Source organism: Megalops cyprinoides, chromosome 22 (genome assembly GCF_013368585.1).
Source record: "Megalops cyprinoides isolate fMegCyp1 chromosome 22, fMegCyp1.pri, whole genome shotgun sequence".
Taxonomy (NCBI): Eukaryota; Metazoa; Chordata; class Actinopteri; order Elopiformes; family Megalopidae; genus Megalops; species Megalops cyprinoides.
Genome location: NC_050604.1, coordinates 974817 through 994158, shown reverse-complemented (window position 1 = coordinate 994158; position 19342 = coordinate 974817). Strand labels below are relative to the sequence as shown.

The 19342-nt window shown below is 43.3% G+C and overlaps 1 protein-coding gene across 3 annotated transcripts in view; it reads left to right on the top strand.

The window, feature by feature from the left end:
* herc3 (HECT and RLD domain containing E3 ubiquitin protein ligase 3) overlaps positions 1-19342 on the top strand; it is a 56144-nt gene that overhangs the window by 16929 nt on the left and 19873 nt on the right. For all 3 annotated transcript variants that reach the window (XM_036517151.1, XM_036517154.1, XM_036517153.1), the window contains exons 2-8: positions 452-719; positions 2265-2424; positions 6447-6523; positions 6659-6880; positions 7496-7587; positions 16739-16869; positions 17215-17357. In XM_036517151.1, the coding sequence (XP_036373044.1) occupies positions 497-719; positions 2265-2424; positions 6447-6523; positions 6659-6880; positions 7496-7587; positions 16739-16869; positions 17215-17357 (1048 nt within the window). In that variant the 5' untranslated portion in view covers positions 452-496. The remainder of the gene's footprint in view (positions 1-451; positions 720-2264; positions 2425-6446; positions 6524-6658; positions 6881-7495; positions 7588-16738; positions 16870-17214; positions 17358-19342) is intronic.

Here is a 19342-nt window from a genome sequence, read left to right as displayed (position 1 = left end):
GCTGGACTACTCCAGAATTCTGTCTGCTATTCACCTTGGCCCCCACTCTCAGCTGCAGATTGGACTGGCTCCAAAGGAGAGTCTCTATCTGCTTAAGCAGGATTACAGGAACAGGGCTTTAGTTAAATGTGCTCGAGGTTTGTCATCTTTTAATAGCAAGTCACCCCCCCGAGCCCCTCCATTCTCAAACTGTCTAACTGGGTTCAGTGTGTGATGTGATGGTCACACATGTGCCAGCAGTGTAGTGGTAAGGAGCAGAGCTCATAACCAAAAGGTTGCTTGTTCCATTCCCCATACCCTTGGGGAAGGTGCTTAACCTGCAGTTGCCTCAGTAAAATCCACCTGTATAAATGGACAACATTGTAACCTGCTGTATGTAAGGCACTTTGGATAAAAGCTTTGGCTAAATGACAGCAATGTAATGTAATGTAACAGTCTCCCCTCTGGACAGGTGTCCCCTTGGCAGCGCCGCAGCCTGAGGGCGGTCTGCGCTACAATGCTGTGCTGGGGGAGCATGGCAGCCGGGCAGCTGGGCCTGGGCTGCTTGGAAGGTGCCGTGTGGGAGCCACGGTGCAGCCTGGCCTTCAGCGGCCGCGGCTTGAAAGAGGTGGCCTGCGGGCAGCAGCACTCTCTCTTCCTGCTGCATGATGGGAGTGTCTACACCTGTGGCTCCAACAGCTGTGGACAGCTGGGCCATGAAAAGGCAAGAGGGACACCAGGTATGAGATCAGAACCTATTAGCAGCACTCTGTTACTTAACACTTAAAAGCTTGACGTGGATTTGGTCACTACAAGCCAGCTGGCCTTCTCCTAGGATACAGATATTCCTCGTTGGTCAAAGTAAATTTGTTTTGTAGTGCTGTCTTTTTTAAAATTTTTTAAAATGAAGATGTGTTCATAAACTATTTAGCCAACTAGTAAGTTGGCAAAAGGCATCGCTCATAGAGGTACATTTAAGAGCTCTCTTCATCTGGAAAAATGTGTAATCTCTATAACTGAAATATAGTATGTTTTTCACATGGAATTACAGATATAGTGACTGCAGAATGGGAAGGAGTGTATGCTAGCCTTTGTCTGTGTTATTCATGACTCTTACCTTTGATCTTGTAATCTGTGTTAGTGCATAGGTCATACAGAGAGGGGCTATTTCCAGAAGGAGCTTCATGCTCATTTAACCTATCCCCAATATATGCTCATTTAACCTGGCAGACAGAACAGCATGTCGATCACTGAAGGTGTTTCATTCATTTAAAGCTTTAGGCAGGTTAGCCCTGGGTGGAATAGGACATGTGGGCTGCAGGTTTTGGCAGGAAGTATATTTGGCATATGATATAAATGTATTGGTAACTTTTGCCCAGTCTCTGCTGAATTCTTTTGTTGCCTCCATTAAACTCATTGAATGATACTGTTCAGTAAGTTGGTTCAGACTCAGGGAATCACACTGTTTAGCATGATGGACCACACTCTTTGAATGACACTATTTAGTCAAATGGGTTAGACTTGGGGAGTCACACCATTTAGGGAAATGGACCACATTGCTTGAAGCACACTATTCAGTAATATGGATCAGACTGAATGAATCGTACAATTTGATACTACAGAAGCACTGATATATCTTTATCTGCTGAAAGATATAACTGTCTTTCACTAGGTGTTATGAGAAAATGAAAATGTTTTTGTGAAACGGCAGAAGTACAACAGTGAAAGTAGAAGGCAAGCCAGCGAGTGCTGTTCTGGGTGTTACCTGTGCTGGCTGTGGCTTTTATTCGGCTTTATTTGACCTGGTTTCCTGTGCTACTGAAGGGTGCAAACAGAATTTATGCACACTATGAAATTACTTACGGCAGTCTTGTGCAAAGTGTCGGCCTTGAATGGATATGACCTCACTGCATATCAGAATCACTACAGAAGGGATCTCAGAAAACAAAGATATATCAGGCTACTTGCATGTAAACAGCAGATATTCTTTATAAGTTCTTTGTCAGATTTAAGGTGTTGTAAAAACGCCTGTCCAGAAAATTTATATCATTACCCTTCCCAATGTTTGAGTTTATTATTATAGAATTTAGTTTAATTTTTTTGTCAATGTCACATTTATTTTAGGAGATAGTTCCTCATTGCACACGATTATTTCATAAAAAAAAAAAAAAAAACGGTAGGCCGAGATCAGGCATGCATGGTTTTCCAGTCCAGTTTTGTATTTGTAGTCTTGTGTTTACGGCGTTGTGTTACATTTTTAAGTTATTTGTGTGTCTGCCCTTCAGAGCTGGTGGGAGCCCTGGATGCCCAGAAGATTGCAGCTGTATCATGTGGGCAGGCCCACTCCGTAGCAGTGAATGAGCAGGGCCAGGTCTTCACCTGGGGTGCAGGTAGTGGTGGACAGCTGGGGCTGGGCACTGCGGAGGAAGCCGTCAGAGTGCCCAGGTGAGGTGGTGCCAAGGTTAGGGGACTGAGGTGATCTGCTTATGCAAGGGCCAGTCATTGTGTCCATTAAGGCTGAACTCACACCCAGACGGCAGCATGTGAGATAGACTTGCACATGTTTCATGTTGATTTAATGAGTGTAAACTGAATTAAGAAGTGATAGCTGTGCACTTCCTGTTTGTGAGCGAATGTGTGGATAGTCTCCGTAATTAAGCAGAGAGCACTGAGCATGTGTAAAATCAGAGGCATCACTCTCAAACTGCAGAATAAATTCATAAGGAAAATTGAGGCTAAAGAATACAACACAAGAGAAGAGACTATATAGAATACATAAAAGAGAGAGCTGAGAGAGTATAAATTAGCATATTCTAAAATAAATGCCAAAATAAGGGAGGTCAAAAGGCCTTGTGAGAAAATTACAAAACTAAAGACAAATAAGTCAGCAAGTCCTGACAGTGTATACCCAAGAGTCCTGACAGAGATTATTTATAAACGGTTAAGAAGTGTCTTTTATTCAGTCTCTTGGAACTGGTGAAATTGCTGATGATCGGAAACAAGGCTGTGTAAAACCGATATATAAGAAAGGAGAGAGCTTGTATTTCATGTAGGATTTTCGAATCATTCAGGTTATAGAAATAAGATACTATTAAGAATTATTCCTAGAAAAAATAGTATAATAAGGCTTAGACAACATGGTTTTCATGAGGTTTTCATGTGGTTTTCATGGTCCATGTTGACATATTCCTTGGACTTCTTTGAGGACAATTTCAGGATGTTTCTAGGGTGCATTTGACTACTAATCAGTCAGTAGTTTTGGTTCCCCCTCTGAACTGGGTGCTTCCAGACTGTCATCAAGCACAATTAGTTCAGTGTGCGTCTAGTTCAGATAATGTGAATTTCATTGCCTCCATTGGACTAGCTAAATACCAGCATTGAAACGCAACAGCTTAAACTGTTGCGTTTCAATGTGCTATTTAGCACTGCAGCTAATCGCGTATTTGTTATTGTTTATTATTTCTTAGGCTATAAATCAGGTGTTTGTTTTCCCTTGGCTAGTTTCCAGGGTGCATTTCACTGCTATGTAGTGTGGTCTGCTATGTAGTAGTTTGGGTTCCCCTTCTGAACTGACTGGTCATCCTCTCGTTATATGTGCAAGATAGGCCTACTTATTACAGCCCGACTGATAAATTGGCGTGCCGATATCATCGGCTGATATGAGCTAATTGCAGAAAAATCGGTATCGGCGTTAAATACCGATAAATGACAATTAAAAAAGACGTAGGGAGGCGGAAGATGGATCCTTCAACCATGTTATGAGTGTTGTCGCTGCATAGTTTGTTCACCAGAGGGCACACTGCAACTCCACTGTTGGCAACACATCGCGTTTGGAACACCACAGATCACAACAATCAGCTGACCCAAGCAGAGTCGAGCAGAGTAGCCCAGGACAGAGATCATCTGTGTTCATGTTAAATTGATAATTGTCACGTGAAATACATTACTTAAATAATAATAAACATCCCCATCACTTCTCCTCTTAGCCTAAATAAGCCTGACAATGTTCATGTCAGCTTTTGCTGCAGTAATGTGAAAGCCGGTTCCATCAGTCAAAACATCAAAATTACGTTTAACGTTATGGTAGTTGAGTGGTGTAGGCTAAGCTGTTGACAAACTTGATTGTAGGTTTATTTATGAAACAGTGTGGCAGTTGTAGCGAGTAAACAAACAACAGTTCTATCATTTCTCTCTTGACACTTCTAAAAATTCTCTGGCAACATCGCTTACAGCAGCTTATAATGCTGTCCATTGCTAAATTAGGTTACCCACAAAGCTAGATAATGCCATGTTTATCAGTGGAAGACTGCTAATGTTAATGAGCGATTAAACTATAGCGTTTAACTTATTCTGCCTAAATGAAGCAATGGTAAATATACAGTATCTGCGACTTGCATGTCTGTAGTTACATTCGGTGCATTGGAAATGATTAACTTTTTCGCGCGTACAGTCATACGGGTGTGATTAGCGTTTAGCGCGTATGCTAAAACTGGTGCGATTAAAACACTAGATTGGAGAAATTCTAGCTAATTTTGGCTTTGAGGAAACAGCGATTTAACTCTAAAAAATATAGCAAATACTAACTGAAAATTATGAGAAGCTTAATAACGCTAATGAAAACATAACTAACCATGTAATTTAGCCGAACATGCGCATAGCATAAAAAATAAGTTGCGTGCAAAAAGGGTTAAACCAGAGGGGACACGTAAATAAACGTGAGATTTACAAGTATCCAACAAAGTTATCTAGTTTCTCTTTCAAACGTGTAGTGTGAAATCCGAAAGTCCGCAAGTCCTCGTTGCAGACAGTCATGTAGTATTAGATGCATTCAACAGCAGTGTTTACTCTAGGTCACTGTGTCCGTTTACTGCATAGCTTAAGATGGCATGATATTTTTTGAAACTTTTTTGTGTTTTTATACATTTGACTCTTATTTATCAAAACTTTAATATATTTTGTTGTACTTTTGTTCAAAGTACTACTTATGACAATAAAACAAGTTTATTTTTAAAATGCATTATATCATGTTATCTTGGTGAGGACTCTTGAATAACTACACATAACAAATGTTAGGGAAAATCTTTGTTTATGTTATGTGTTTCTGGGAAAAAAAAAAAGAATATCGGCCGATATATCATTATCGGGTTTTTAAATCTTCAGATATCAAAATCGGTATCGGTCTTAAAAATCCTATATTGGTCGGGTTCTACTACTTATAGGTTGTGTTTGTGGTGAAGCGACAGCCTTGTCATACAAAGACTTGGTACAAAGGCAAAAAAAGTCCATCTGTGGGAGTCCATCTAGGAGGGCTACCAGGGGAATATTTTTTACTGCTTGTGATGTTGTCATACCACTACACGAACAGGGTGTGTCTTGGTATTGTATTTGAATGGTTCACTCCTTTCAGGATATTGTGTCAGGATATTGTGTTGCACTTTGTGCAAAATATTTGACACTAGCCCTTGTTCATGTTCGGATGGTTTCCTTGTTTGTGTGCGTTTTAGTTTTGTTTTGATGGATGCCCTTTGTGCTTGACTTCTGGAATCGCTCTGGATAAGAGCATCTACTGGATGTCAACAATGTAAATGTATTCGTATTGTACATACCTCTAGATAAGAGTGTCTGCTAAGCAACAAAATGTAAGCGTAAATGTAAATGAAATTTCTAAATGTCTTGACTTAGATCAGGTTTATGATCTTTATGTCTGGATTTCTACCACATGATTGACTTATGATTCTGAAATCAGTAGGAATTAATGGAGTTAATGGTATTTTGAAAGTTTGAAATTGGCTTTAAATTCAATTCAAGAAATGTAAAACAATCCAGAATATTTAGCATTTCCAAATGTACAATCTAAGGCAATAACAATCTAAGGCAGAACTGCATTATGTATAGTACAGAGCTACAGTGTGTGCAACATCAAAAAGACTTGGGAGTAATAACTGACACAAGTCTATCTGGATGTAGACATTGTGCGAAAGCAGTGAAAAAGGCAAACAAGATGCAAAGATACATTGAAAAAAGTAGTGACTACAAATCAAAGCAGGATACATTAATGTCACATAATGGTTTTGTCAGTACTGTGTCCATTTCTGGGCACCACACTGTAAGAAAGACATAAAACCTCATGGAAAAGTATAGAGACAGACTACAAGACTTTCCAGATATCAAGTGCATAAGATACAGAGTGCCTCAAGACACTTAATCTTTTTAGTCTTAGCAAAAGGAGAGGAAAAAGGTTTTTACATTTTTAAAGGCTGTAAATAATTTGATTACAGAAGCTTTTAAGATTACTTCTGTCAGTAGAACAAGAGGACAACATAGGTGGAAATTAGGGAAGGCTTTGTGGTGGAAAGCCGAGGCCATGCTCGACACAGTCCGAGGACTACAGATAAATGACGGGCCTAGTTATTCTGAATGGAAAGTTCTTGTCATTAAACTTCTCATGTTTTATCTCATTCTTTTAGATTGATAAAAAAGCTGTATGAACATCGAATTTCTCAAGTCATGTGTGGCAATCAACATTGTGTAGCACTCTCTAAAGGTAAGGGAATGGCCCAGTTTATAGTGTTGTGCATCTCATACATTTATTTTAGCATGGTGCACTAATGGTCTGAGTGTGTGTAAGGCTTTTTACTGATAAACAGTATTGAGGTCTAGTGAATGACTGCTCTCTTAGATGGACAGATCTTCACGTGGGGTCAGAACTCACATGGCCAGCTGGGGTTGGGGAAGGGGAAGCCTTGCAGTCTGTCTCCCCAGCCCCTCAAGTCTCTGTCAGGGATCCCCCTGGCACAGATCACTGCCGGGGGAGACCACAGCTTTGCCTTGTCTCTCTCTGGAGCTGTGTTTGGCTGGGGAAAGAACAGCGCCGGTCAGCTGGGACTCAATGATGAACAAGGTCAGTGTAGCACTTCTTATGACAGAAACCCTTCCCAAGTTTAGTGGAGTACTGCTTTTGATAGGAAACCTTACTCAAGGTCAGTGTAGTGCTCATATAAAGTTAATAACTTTTCCCAATGTCAGCATAGTACTGCTTATGATAGGAACTCTTCTCAATGTCAGTATTGAACAGGAACCTTTTCCAAGGTCAGTATTGTATTGGAACCCTTTCCAAGGTCAGCATAGTGCTCAAATAACAATATCAACAATTAACAATATGAATGCTTTCCAAGGTCTGAATAGTATAGGAACCCTTCCTTTAAGGTCAGTATTGTATAGGAACCCTTCTCAAGCTCAGTGCAGTGCACATATAAAGTTAACCATACACTGTAAAGTGTGCCCTTTTTTGCTGCCTGTAAACTAAATTCCATTTTTTGGAGGACTGAGATTATTAAGCATTTTCCCTACTGCAATGTCTGTTCAAGAGCAACATTGATTTCAGTGTAGAGAATATTTAAAGTATTACAGTGTATGTTGAGACTGGCTGTATAGATTATTTTGTGTGTATGTACTGTATGTGAGCAACGCTGCTTTCATTAATAAGAATGGTTGTGTTCTTTGTACTTCTTCTCAGACCGCGCTGTTCCTTGCCATATCAAATTTCTAAGAACACAGAAAGTAGTTTACATCTGCTGTGGGGAGGAGCATACAGCCGCCCTGACAAAGGTATACTGCTGTCTTTAATCTGTGATTTCTCTCCAGTGTGCACACCCTACCACCTTTAAGTTTTTTGGCAACTTTTAGCACATTTCTGTTATCAGGGTTGTTCGTTAAATGCATTTTGAGGTGGGTGATTTCTCAGCAGTCTCAGTCTGTTGATCAAATGCAGAGACGGTCTCTTCTGTCGGTTATACACTTTTTATCAAGCTTGATCTGATAGCTCTATTTGAAACTTTAAGAAATTGAGAGAATTTTGTTTTATTTTATAGTCTAATGCAGTCACCCATTAATATGATTAAGAAGTGATCACTGGTTCAGATATGAACTACACAATAACTGTCTACGCTGTTTTTCAGTTAGTGAGATCAGCCAGTCACTCTCTCCCAATGTTTAATGTTAAAAAAGGACAGATTACCATGTCTGAATTATGATTGCATGCTTGCTTGATGTTGCAGTTCGCTACTAGATCTTTCTAAATCTAAAACTCTGGTTACTACAATATAGTGGATTACATAGTGTTTGCACAGTGTGTCCTCTTACTGGAGGTTCTTACCTGACAGTGAACATCCCTTCAGATATATTGACTGCCCATTTTAGTCCTACTAGTTTGCACTGTAAAATGTTCATATGTACTCATTTAAGTCTTCATTCAGCTATGTTATTCACTACCTGGTTTAAACACTTCACTGTTATCCATAGCATTTCCCCACTCTTTTACATCCTCAGATCCCACCTGTTTTCATGCGGTTGCCAGCTCCGTCCAATCACAGTGCTTTAGCTTCATACTGCAAATACCTCTATACGATCACAGTGTTCCTACTTCATACTGCATGTATCTCTGTGTAATCACAATGCTCCTGCTTCATACTGCACAACCTCCTTAACAATGCTGTGTGCAATGCCTTCCAAGTGGCTATGAAAGTAAGGCTGTCTGTGCGCACCGTCCCACAGGTTTAATGAGAAATCCTTCTATGAGGGTTGGATCACCACCGGAATACCAAACATACTGTTAGTAATTTATTTTTTGACAGTTATTATAATGGATTATTTTGGAATGAGCAATGGAGCTAGTTCAGGCAGGGTGGAATCGCTGCAGGTGTGTCCAGCAAGAACACAGACAACAATATCCAGAACTGCTTTTAATCAGGTGAGGTGTGTGTGGTTCTGCAAATACAAATACAAAAACAAACATAAATCTCTTATTGCAGTTACATATATAAATGATTCATATTATACATTAAAGTACAAAAGTATATAAGTAAAGTAGTTCCATTTGCATATTTAACAGATAACTGTACAATAGAAAATAATACTACTTATTTAACGAGTAACCACATCATTAACTTGGCATGTACAAGCGAAATTTGGGTTATTCTACATCAACTGGAGCTACATATTATAGCCAGAGGTAGTAGAGACAGTTAAATACAATTCACTAGTAATTGGCTACATCGAACATACTTGATCAACTACGAATGAATAATCAAACTAGCATCCCCGCTATACGTGATGTTACTGCTAAAGTTTACGCAGTCTCTCTGGCCCTCCCTCATTCGGGATTAGGCACGTTCACGCGACAGCTGCATAGGTTGCAAGGACCGCCCACCGGCAGAATGACCGAATCGCAACTACATTCCACATGGGCTTTGCAACAGCCGCCCCCTAATTTACACAGTAAATTAGCACTATAAAGAAGTCCATGTGGTCAGGAACTGATGGTGGCATCGTCCACATCAGGAAGTGTTGGGAGGCGAATGAGTCGGGTTACTGGCCTGACGTAAGTCTTATTTTCACTTGTACCTCTGCCGTTCTGATGCGATTGTCCACACCAGGAAAGGTCCTGCTGACCTTGCCGACCTGCCAGAGGGCTCTTGGCAATTGTTGATCGACAATCATAACAACAGTCCCGACCTGGAGGTCATCTGATCCGTCTTGCCATTTCTGTCAAACTTGGAGACCTGGTAAGTAGTGCTTAATGAAATGTTTCCAGAAATGGTCCACTAACAGTTGACTGTGTCTCCATCTGCGTCTGCTTAATAATTCGGATTCCGGATAAACCACTTGTGGTAGCGATGTGTCTGGCCGCCCCATCAGGAGGGTGTTGGGAGTTACGGGGTCAGGGTCTGCTACGTCGGACGAGGTGTATCCAAGGGGTTTGGAGTTAAGAATTCCCTCTATTTCAATAAGGACTGTTCGCAGGACTTGTTCTGACACTACTTGGGCTCCTAAGGTAGTGTGGAGCGTAGCCTTGAGAGACCGAATTTCCCGTTCCCAAACCCCACCGAAATGAGGTGTGTTTGGGGGGTTGAAGCGGAATCTTATTTGTTGACTTGCTACCTGGGATTGCAATGTGGGGTGGAGTGCTGCAAAGGCTTCTTGCAACTCTTTCTGCCCTCCTCAGAAATTTGTCCCTTGATCAGAAACCAATTCACATGGTTTACCTCGACGGGCAATGAATCGACGGAGGGTAATCAGAAATGAGTCTGTGTCTATGGCTGTCAAAAGGTCAATATGCACTGCTCGAGTTGTTAAACATTTGAAAAGGATGCCCCATCTCTTTTCATTTCGACGACCCACCTTTATTGTATACGGACTAAAGCAATCTACACCTGTGGAGTAGAAGGCAGGCCGGAACAGGCAAAGTCGAACTTGAGGTATATCTGACATCTTGGGGATGACTGGTCTCCCTCGCCACCTTTGACACTTTACACAGTCCCTCTGATGACGGCGGATGGCTGCTCTTCCCTTTAATATCCAGTATCGCCTGCGGGTTTCTGCAAACACCCGTTCACAGCCAGGGTGGTGTAACTGGTCATCAAAGTCTCTGATGATGAGCTTGGTGATGTGGTGACTGGGGTCGAGGACAATCGGATGCACAGAGCCAGGGGCCAGATCGCTGCTCCTGGGGAGCCGCCCCCCCACTCTGATAAGCTGCACCGAGCTGTCAAACTCAGGAGAGAGGGTGAGAAGGCGGCTATTTGAAGACACTGGTTTACCTGCTCTGAGACGACTGACTTCCTCAGGGAAGCTGTCCTGCTGTGCTTGGCGGAGAATGAGCAGCTCTGCCTGTTGATATTCAGTTACAGTAGGGGGGTCAGTACTTCCCGCTGCCTCATGGAGAGTCTGGGCAGTAACCTTTAGAAGTTCACTGAAGGTGACATATTTATTTACATCAGGTAAATTAATGTCTGGGGAGATAGCGGTGTTTCCGCAGAATGTAGAGTGTTTGATTTCTTCCTTGTTCTCATCCAGACTCAAGGTGGGTGCCATTGGCCAGTGGTCTCGTGTTTGCTTTAGGAAGGAAGGGCCTTGCCTCCATCTACATGGCCCAGCTAAGTCCAGGAGGGTCTTCCCACGCGTAAGGTCATCAGCAGGGTTTTGCTTAGAGTCCACATAGCGCCAAGAGTCAGCATCAGTCAAGTCCAAGATTTCAGCCAGTCTCGTGCCAACGAAAACCTTGAACTGGCAGGTTCTTGATTGTAGCCATGTTAAAACTGTGGTTGAGTCAGTCCACAGGGTTGTGTTGCGGACGGACAGGGTCAGCTCTACTTTGAGAACATTGGCTAACTGTGCCCCAGTCAATGCAGCACAAAGTTCAAGTCGTGGGACTGACTGTTGCCGTTTTGGTGCAACCCTGGATCTGGCTGCGAGGAAGGCGGTTTCCACATGGCCATGGGAGTTTTCAGCGCGAAGATATGCTACGGAGCCGTAGGCATGTTCAGATGCGTCACAGAAAACATGAATTTCCAGAAGACTGCTAGGATTGTCCATGTCTGGGCTGATGTAACATCTTGGTAACGTGATCTGCTGGAGGTTGGGAAGCTCAGTTTCCCAGTTGCTACAAGCATGGAGTAAATCCTCTGGCAATTGGGGATCATCCCACTCTCTCCTTTTGGCCCACAGATGCTGCACAATGACTTTGGCATGATGCACAACTTTCTGACCTGAGGTCCGTGGGAAGATGACTGATCACTGCTGGCACATTGCTCGCCCACTGCCGCAGCTCAAATCCTCCCGCTAACAGCAAGCCCCTCAGCTTTTACTCCAAGTCTTTAGCCTTTTCAGCACAGCTAGCACTATGTAGGCAATTGTCCACATAGAAACTTTTCTCTATGCAGGTGCGCACATCCTCCTCCGGCTGACTGTGGTCTCTAACGTGCCTTTGCAGAGCTAAGGTAGCACAACATGGGCTACATGTTGTACCAAACGGGAGGACATGCCACTCATACACTGTCGGAGACCTTTCCCGTTGCATATCCCGCCAAAGGAAGCGGAGAAGGGGGCAATCTTCTGGCAGTAACCAGACTTGGTGGAACATGCCACGTATGTCACTGCTGATTGCGACAGAGTGCTCTCTAAAGCGCAGCAAAACAGCTAATAATGAAGCACCTAATGTGGGACCAGGCAGCAAGTGGTCATTGAGAGTCTCACCTTGGTAGGGGAAGGAGCAGTTAAAAACTACTCTATTCTTACCGTTATGATGTACCAGATGATGTGGGATATACCTCGCCTCAGATGCCTGATCAGCAATGGTAGGGTCCACTTGCATTACGTACTCAGCTTGTTCCAATTTGACCATCTCTGCCTTGTACGCAGCAGCTTTATCAGGGTCCTTTGCCAGTTTCTTCTCTGTACCTCTGAGGAGTGGTAGGACTGCTTCCCTTGGTGCGAGCAAGGTAGGCATATTTTTGGATCGGAGAAGGGGGGTGGCATAACGTTCCACTCCATGCACATCAATTCTAACAGTCTTTTCCTCAAGCAGGTTAATGGTGTCTTGATCTTGGCGTGATCGGACAACTACCTTATCGTTCCGATACGGGAGTACATCTAGCTGCCAAAGCCGTTCAACATGTCGGAAAAGATCTGCAGAGGGGGATGTCATCGACGTGAAAAGACACTGCTGAGTGAGACTATGCCGCAGCATGTGTGCTGGTCCTTGTAATGTCCAGCCGAGGCGGGTTTTGATTGCGGCTGGCCCTCCTGGGGGGCCTAGTCTCACTGGTTCTACGGGGGTTATCAGCTGAGGGTAGTCTGACCCAGTGAGAAGAACTGGTTGCACCTTTGTGAGTTGTAGCAGGGGTAGGCCTTGTAAGTGCTTGTATTTACTTTGCAGAGCTGTGATTGGGTGGGTGTGCTCAGCAAGGCCCAAAGGTTCGGCCGTAAATGCACCATGGATCTTGTAGACTGTTGTTGGATGGGTAGCTGGAGACAAACTGAATGAGACATTAGCCCCATGTAGGATCTGAACATCATGCCGTACTGTCCTGAGAGCCAAATCCTCTGGCTTCCCTGTTAGGCCGAGCTGCTGGGCCGCAGCATGAAGCAGGATTGTACATTCAGAGCCATCGTCTAAGAGAGCATAAGTCTCCATGCAGCGGTTACCATTGCGCAGTAGGACCTTACTGACCTTCAGTAACACACGGCTACCACCTGTTGGTTGGTCGATGTAAAGGGTTTCACTGGTTGTACTGACTTGACTATCGCAGTCATTGGAGATTTTCTCATTGACATCATGTAGGATGTCTAGGTGTCTCCTGCTGCATGTCTTGCAGGCAGGTTTCAGGTTGCAGTTTGCAGCGAAGTGAGTACGGCCACAGCGCCAGCATCTCTTGTTGGTTTTGATCCAACTGTCTTTCTGTTCTTTAGTGAGCAGCTTGATTTGGTCACAGCGATTTAGGTAGTCATCGTTATTATTGCAGTAGGGACAATAAGCCTTTCTTTTCCCCTTGCCTTTATCATGTTCCAAAGTCACTGTAGTCACTTTGTCAGAGGTGTTTTGGGGTTTGTCAGTCCCAAGGAGAAGAGTGGTAGTTTTTATTGACTTCTGGTCCTTACGCTGATCACGTTTCTTGAGGCCATCTTTTCCAGAAACACTGGTAAAGCGAGACCAATCTTCTTGGACGTGAAGTTCATATTCTAACCACTCAGCAAGGTGCAAGAGATTGGGAATGGGAACCTGAAGGGGATGGATGAATCTTTTGAAGCTCGCTCTGAGGTCATGTTGCAGCTTCCCTACCAGCCGAACCACATGAGAGCCACATTCTAGCTCTACACCACCTTCGTTCCCTAGCTGATACTCACTAGCGAGCATACTTGGAGTGCGTACAGACGGAAGGCCTTTATATCCCCACTACGGATATCATGCCCATCCATCAGTTCTGCAATACGTTGCAAAGCTAGCTGGTGGGGTTGCCCGTACTGCTTAGTTAAAGCATGCATCGTGTCCCTGAATGGGTGTCTGGAATTGCTGTAGGAGTCAGCAATCAACAACGCCTCCTCCAACCTTAAGTGGTCAGTCAGGATTTGGAATTTAAAGCGCTCAGTTGCATCATCTGGCAGGAGGTTCTCCAGTGCAACCTTCAGCCGTGCAAACTCTCTTGGGTCAGGGTGAGTGAAATCTGGAATGCTTGGCTTGGGTCCTCGGTAGGTTTTCTCCTGAGCAGCTGGGGAGGGGGTGCGCTGACGAAGAGACACATTACGGGCAGGCACGCGGTGGTCATACCGCTGTAGCGGGGGTGGTGATGGCCTTGTGGGCCAGCCGCGTTCTTCAGAGTAATACACTCTGCCTGGGGAGGGTGTATGCTGTCGACGGGGAGGGGTGCATCAGCGCGGAGAAGGTGTGCACCAACGGGATGATGGAGGTGTGCTCCAATGGGGCGGGTGTCCACCAGACATCTGCTGCTCTTCGGGAGGATGCTGGATGGCCCGAATGAGCTGGCAATATCTCCACTCGTGTAAAACGCTCCTTCAGTGGCTCAATAGCATCTACTCCCTCATCTTGGGAATGGTGGAAACTGAACTTTGTCCGGGGTGAAGGCACTGGCATACTCGTCTGTGGATGTTCATCACTGTGCTGTGGTACACGAGTACGGGGTAATGGTATCGGAGGTGGTGAGGGCTGTGAAGGCTGTGGCACCATGGAAAGTGCTCTCCGCAGCTGTTTCAATTCATGACACAGATTTTCGTTCTCTTGCATCATTCCCTGAAACGACATCACCATATCAGGCAACTCACTCACTTTGCAGCGCAAATCGTCATTCTCCCGTCTGATCTCTGGAAACATAGTGTTCCACTGCTCCCGCTCTGTCTGCTCACGAGGACTGGTGAAGGCCTGACTAAGGGGAGCGCTACGAGGGGTCAGGCATGCTGCGCCTGGGAGTGGCTCCTCTTGGCCTCTGCGGCTGTCCTGCCGGGTGGAGCAGGATGTGGGAGGTGAGAGAGGACGTCTGGAAGCACCAGGTAGAGTGAGGCTGTAGTCATCGAGGTATGCCGGGATGCGTGTCTGACGTCGGGCCCGGACGACTGGGCATAGTTCTTCTCCCTCTGTAGTTCTGGACATCATGCATACAATGCAGTAATCCCGAATCCGGCTCGAAGGACCAAATTGTAATGGATTATTTTGGAATGAGCAATGGAGCTAGTTCAGGCAGGGCGGAATCGCTGCAGGTGTGTCCAGCAAGAACACAGACAACAATATCCAGAACTGCTTTTAATCAGGTGGGGTGTGTGTGGTTCTGCAAATACAAATACAAAAACAAACATAAGTCTCTTATTGCAGTTACATATATAAATGATTCATATTATACATTAAAGTACAAAAGTATATAAGTAAAGTAGTTCCATTTGCATATTTAACAGATAACTGTACAATAAAAAATACTACTTATTTAACGAGTAACCACATAATTAACTTGGCATGTACAAGCGAAATTTGGGTTATTCTACATCAACTGGAGCTACATATTATAGCCAGAGGTAGTAGAGACAGTTAAATACAATTCACTAGTAATTGGCTACATCGAACATACATGATCAACTATCAATGAATAATCAACATTCTTAACAGGTGTTCTGTGAGCCGGGCAGTGCAACAGCCCACTAAGTTATATTAAACTGAGTGATAAGTTTTACGGTTGGAACGAAAGATTTACATATACTAGGCAGCTAACGCTCAGCACGAACTATACAGACATATTAAGACTACATTCCTTCACATAACATTGTCCATAACTGGTCCCAAACATAAACGTTGCAGTACTTACATTTAGGATGCACTCACACAAACCGTAGCAGGAAAAGAAATACGACCGTACGAAAAGAAACTAGCATCCCCGCTATACTGTTACTATACGCTGTTACTGCTAAAGTTTACGCAGTCTCTCTGGCCCTTCCTCATTCGGGTTTAGGCACGTTCACGCGACAGCTGCATAGGTTGCAAGGACCGCCAACCGGCAGAACGACCGAAATGCAACTACATTCCACATGGGCTTCGCAACAGTTATTATTTTTTGCCAACCCTAACCTTACTTGATTTGAGCCAATCCAAATGCAACAGACTCACATTTTAATTTTGTCATAGCCCAAGACTAGTTATATTTAATAACATTTTAGTTATGAAGTTGTAAAAGTACTATTTTGATGAGTTTGGCTTAACCTATGTCATAAAAATACTATCCAGCGCATGCTGCTATTGCTGATTAATGTGGCTTCATTCCAAATGTGCTCAGCACTCAGTTTGTTCAATGGGCTTGCTGACAACTCAACCATTCTCTCAAACAGTCCAAAAGATTATCAGCACTTTGTTACAGTCCATCCAGCAGTGCTGTGATAATTGAATCATCAATTTTTTATTACCTGAAAGGCAGATTTTGTGTGGAATTTTTTTGTATAGCAGGCACTCTTATCTAGAGCAGTTTACGTATTTAATTCTGATACTTCCACCATCTGTAGAGATAGATATTAATGAAACCAGCAGATGAAACAAACACAGGCATCACCTGAGTATGATACCTGGCATTCATATGCTCTGATCACAGTCTCACTAGTCTGCTCCAAGCTGTGGCCACACCACTATAATCACCTTCTTGGGAATTCTGGTAACCTCTTCCTGAGAAGGAATTCTGGGGAATTTTTGATAATTCTGGTAACCTCTTACCAGAATTCCAAAGAAGTTTGTGGCTGTGAAGATGTCTATGTTTGTCTGTCCAGATCAGGAGGGGCAATAGGAAAGATGGTTGGAGTGTGAGATATGAGATTGGCAGCGGGGGGGGGGGGGGGGGGGGTGTTTGTTGTGAAATATGTTGTGACTGTCATTGTAGTACATTGCTTGAGTATGAGATGTGGGGGGTATAGCTGTGAAGCTGTCTTGTCTTGGTAGGATGGGGGTCTGTTCACGTTTGGGGACGGATCCCAAGGACAGCTTGGGCATGACTCCACCAATAATGAGGCCCTGCCACGGCGTGTGCTGGAGCTTATGGGAAGTGAGGTGTCCCAGGTTGCCTGCGGCAGGTACTGCCACCCTCCTGTCACATGAGCTGGAGAAAGCCACATGCTGCATGTCACTTGATGCTCTGGCTTATACATATGAGCAAACCTCTAATTAATCAGAAAGGTTACTTAGGTGTCTGTTCATAATGGTTTTGAATAAAAATTACAAATATACTGAAAGGAATAACTGATAAAGCAGAAATACTCCCAAAAAGTCCTTCTATTAAATGAAAATATTTATTCTCATGCAGCATGTCTAAGTCACAATAAGTCATTTCAGACATTCCTGTCAGGGGCTGCTTTGTCCTTCCAGCGACTATGTGAAGATTGCTTTGATCTGAAACACTCCTGTTTGTGTCTTCACAGTCATCACACCCTGGCCTTCGTGCCCTCCTCTGGGATGGTCTATGCATTTGGCTGCAACAGCAAGGGACAGTTGGGCACAGGAACCAGAGAAAACGCACAGAGCCCTCAGCCTGTGTCCCACAGAGAGCAACCGCACACACACGGTGACTGCTTCAGAAAAACATAACGTGGTCAGCTCTGTGCCGGTGACAGACGCTGCTCCTCCTGTAGCTCTGGCACCTCTGCACTCATTGTCCTCATTGTGCCTGTTGTGTTTGGTTCTCCGCAACCCTCCTGAAAGCAAAATGACGGCATATACAACCTGGATTCTCAGTACACTCTCTTACTATATTTCCATAGCTAATGAGATGTAAACTGTAGTACTATGCTATTCCCTCCTATGGATCTTTGAGTGTGTGCTCTTATGAATGCTTGTGACAGCACACTGCAAATCTATGCAAAAACACACAGATTCAGGTAGCTCTCCAGGAGGCTTGGCTGTTAGAGTAGTTCAGCTGACAGCACATCACACAGGGAACATTTGCATTCTTAAAATTGCTCTCCATGAACATGTTTGGACACATCATCTTCTGTGGTTTGAATTGAGCTTATATACTCCTAGAGCTCATTTTGGCTCAGTTCTATGAAAGCTGTCCTTGTGGAATAACAGTGGTGCCCAAACTACTATTGGTGCATAGAAATCAGTACATATATTTTTGAGATGCAGAAATGTAATGTCTTTGTTTGGAACTTCACAGTTTGAAAGGGTTTGTTTCTGCTTTGTACGGGCACAGTTAGGGTTAGGCAATATAGCTGTTGCGATATAATGAATAGCTATTTTTAGCACAATAATAACTATCCCCGGTATGTGGCGTTAGGTTTCTTCCCATATTCTTTTCCCTTTAGTCATACCCATGGTTGGGAGGGTTACTTTAAAAATGTATTCCGGTACAATTACTAATTACCTGTTAAAAAATGTAGTTAGTAACCTAATCCAAGTATCACAATATTAAAGTAACGTAACTTGATTACTTTCTGTTACTTTTGGATTGCCTCGATACCAAATATGTTGGTAGCTAGCTAGCTAGCTAACAGTAGTAAAGTTGTCAGAACAGGTTTCTTGCAGTATCTGTGGTAATATTAACTATTTGGTCGGAAGAGACGTGATGAGGCTGTATTAGTTTGATAGCCAGCTAGATAGCTATTAGGAATATGACAGTTGAGCAAAGTGCATGAAAGCCAAATTAGCTAGCAAGCTATCTAGCTTTCTATGTTGTTTTTTATTGTAGCTAGCTATGTTTGCAAGGTGATATTTGTATTTGTCAGCGGAATGTGATGGTAGCTAGCTGGTTACATCTATTGTTATGTTTGTAGGCCTATTGTAGCTAGCTAGATAGATTTGTCTTTGTAAGGTGGTATTTGTACTTTTCAGTTGAATGTGCAAGTAGCTAGCTAGCTAGCTAGCTAATTTGGCTTTCACGCACTTTACTAGCTATCAAACCAATACAGCTTCAATCATGTCTCTTCGGAACAAATAGTTAATTTTAACATTCGTACTGCAAGCCAAGATATTGACTTCTGATCTTAAGTACCGTTTGCAACTTAACGTTAGTTAAGCTTATTCCGCTCTGGGGCCATACCATCACCAGCATCACTACCTACAGTCCCAAAATATTTTTTAGTAGTAGTAGTAGTGGTAGTAGTAGTAGTAGTAGTGACAGGTTAGCTAGTTAACTAACGTTAACTTTAGCTAACTGGATTTCTGTGTAGCTAATGTTAGCGGTTGGTCTTACCTGTAAATGTTCCTTTAAATTAGATGTCGACTCCTTGGATAATGACAGCATTTTCACAGCTGGAAGGCATAACTTGCACTGAACTGTGATGTTGTTCCCCTTTTCTGCTTTAAAGACAAAATAATGGCGAAATTTCCACCCAGTGAGAGCATTTTTTTTCACAAGAGGCCATGATAATGAATTGGCAGCTGTAAAATTGGCTATGGTTTCACTTGAGACCAGAGTAGTGTTGTGAGACTCGTGAAGTGTTGTAATGTTTGCGCATGTGCATGGTAGTATATCGTTCTTTATTTTTAAATGTATTTTAAAATTGTAATCCTGCTAATAATCCCCATTTTTACTAAATGTATCGGTAA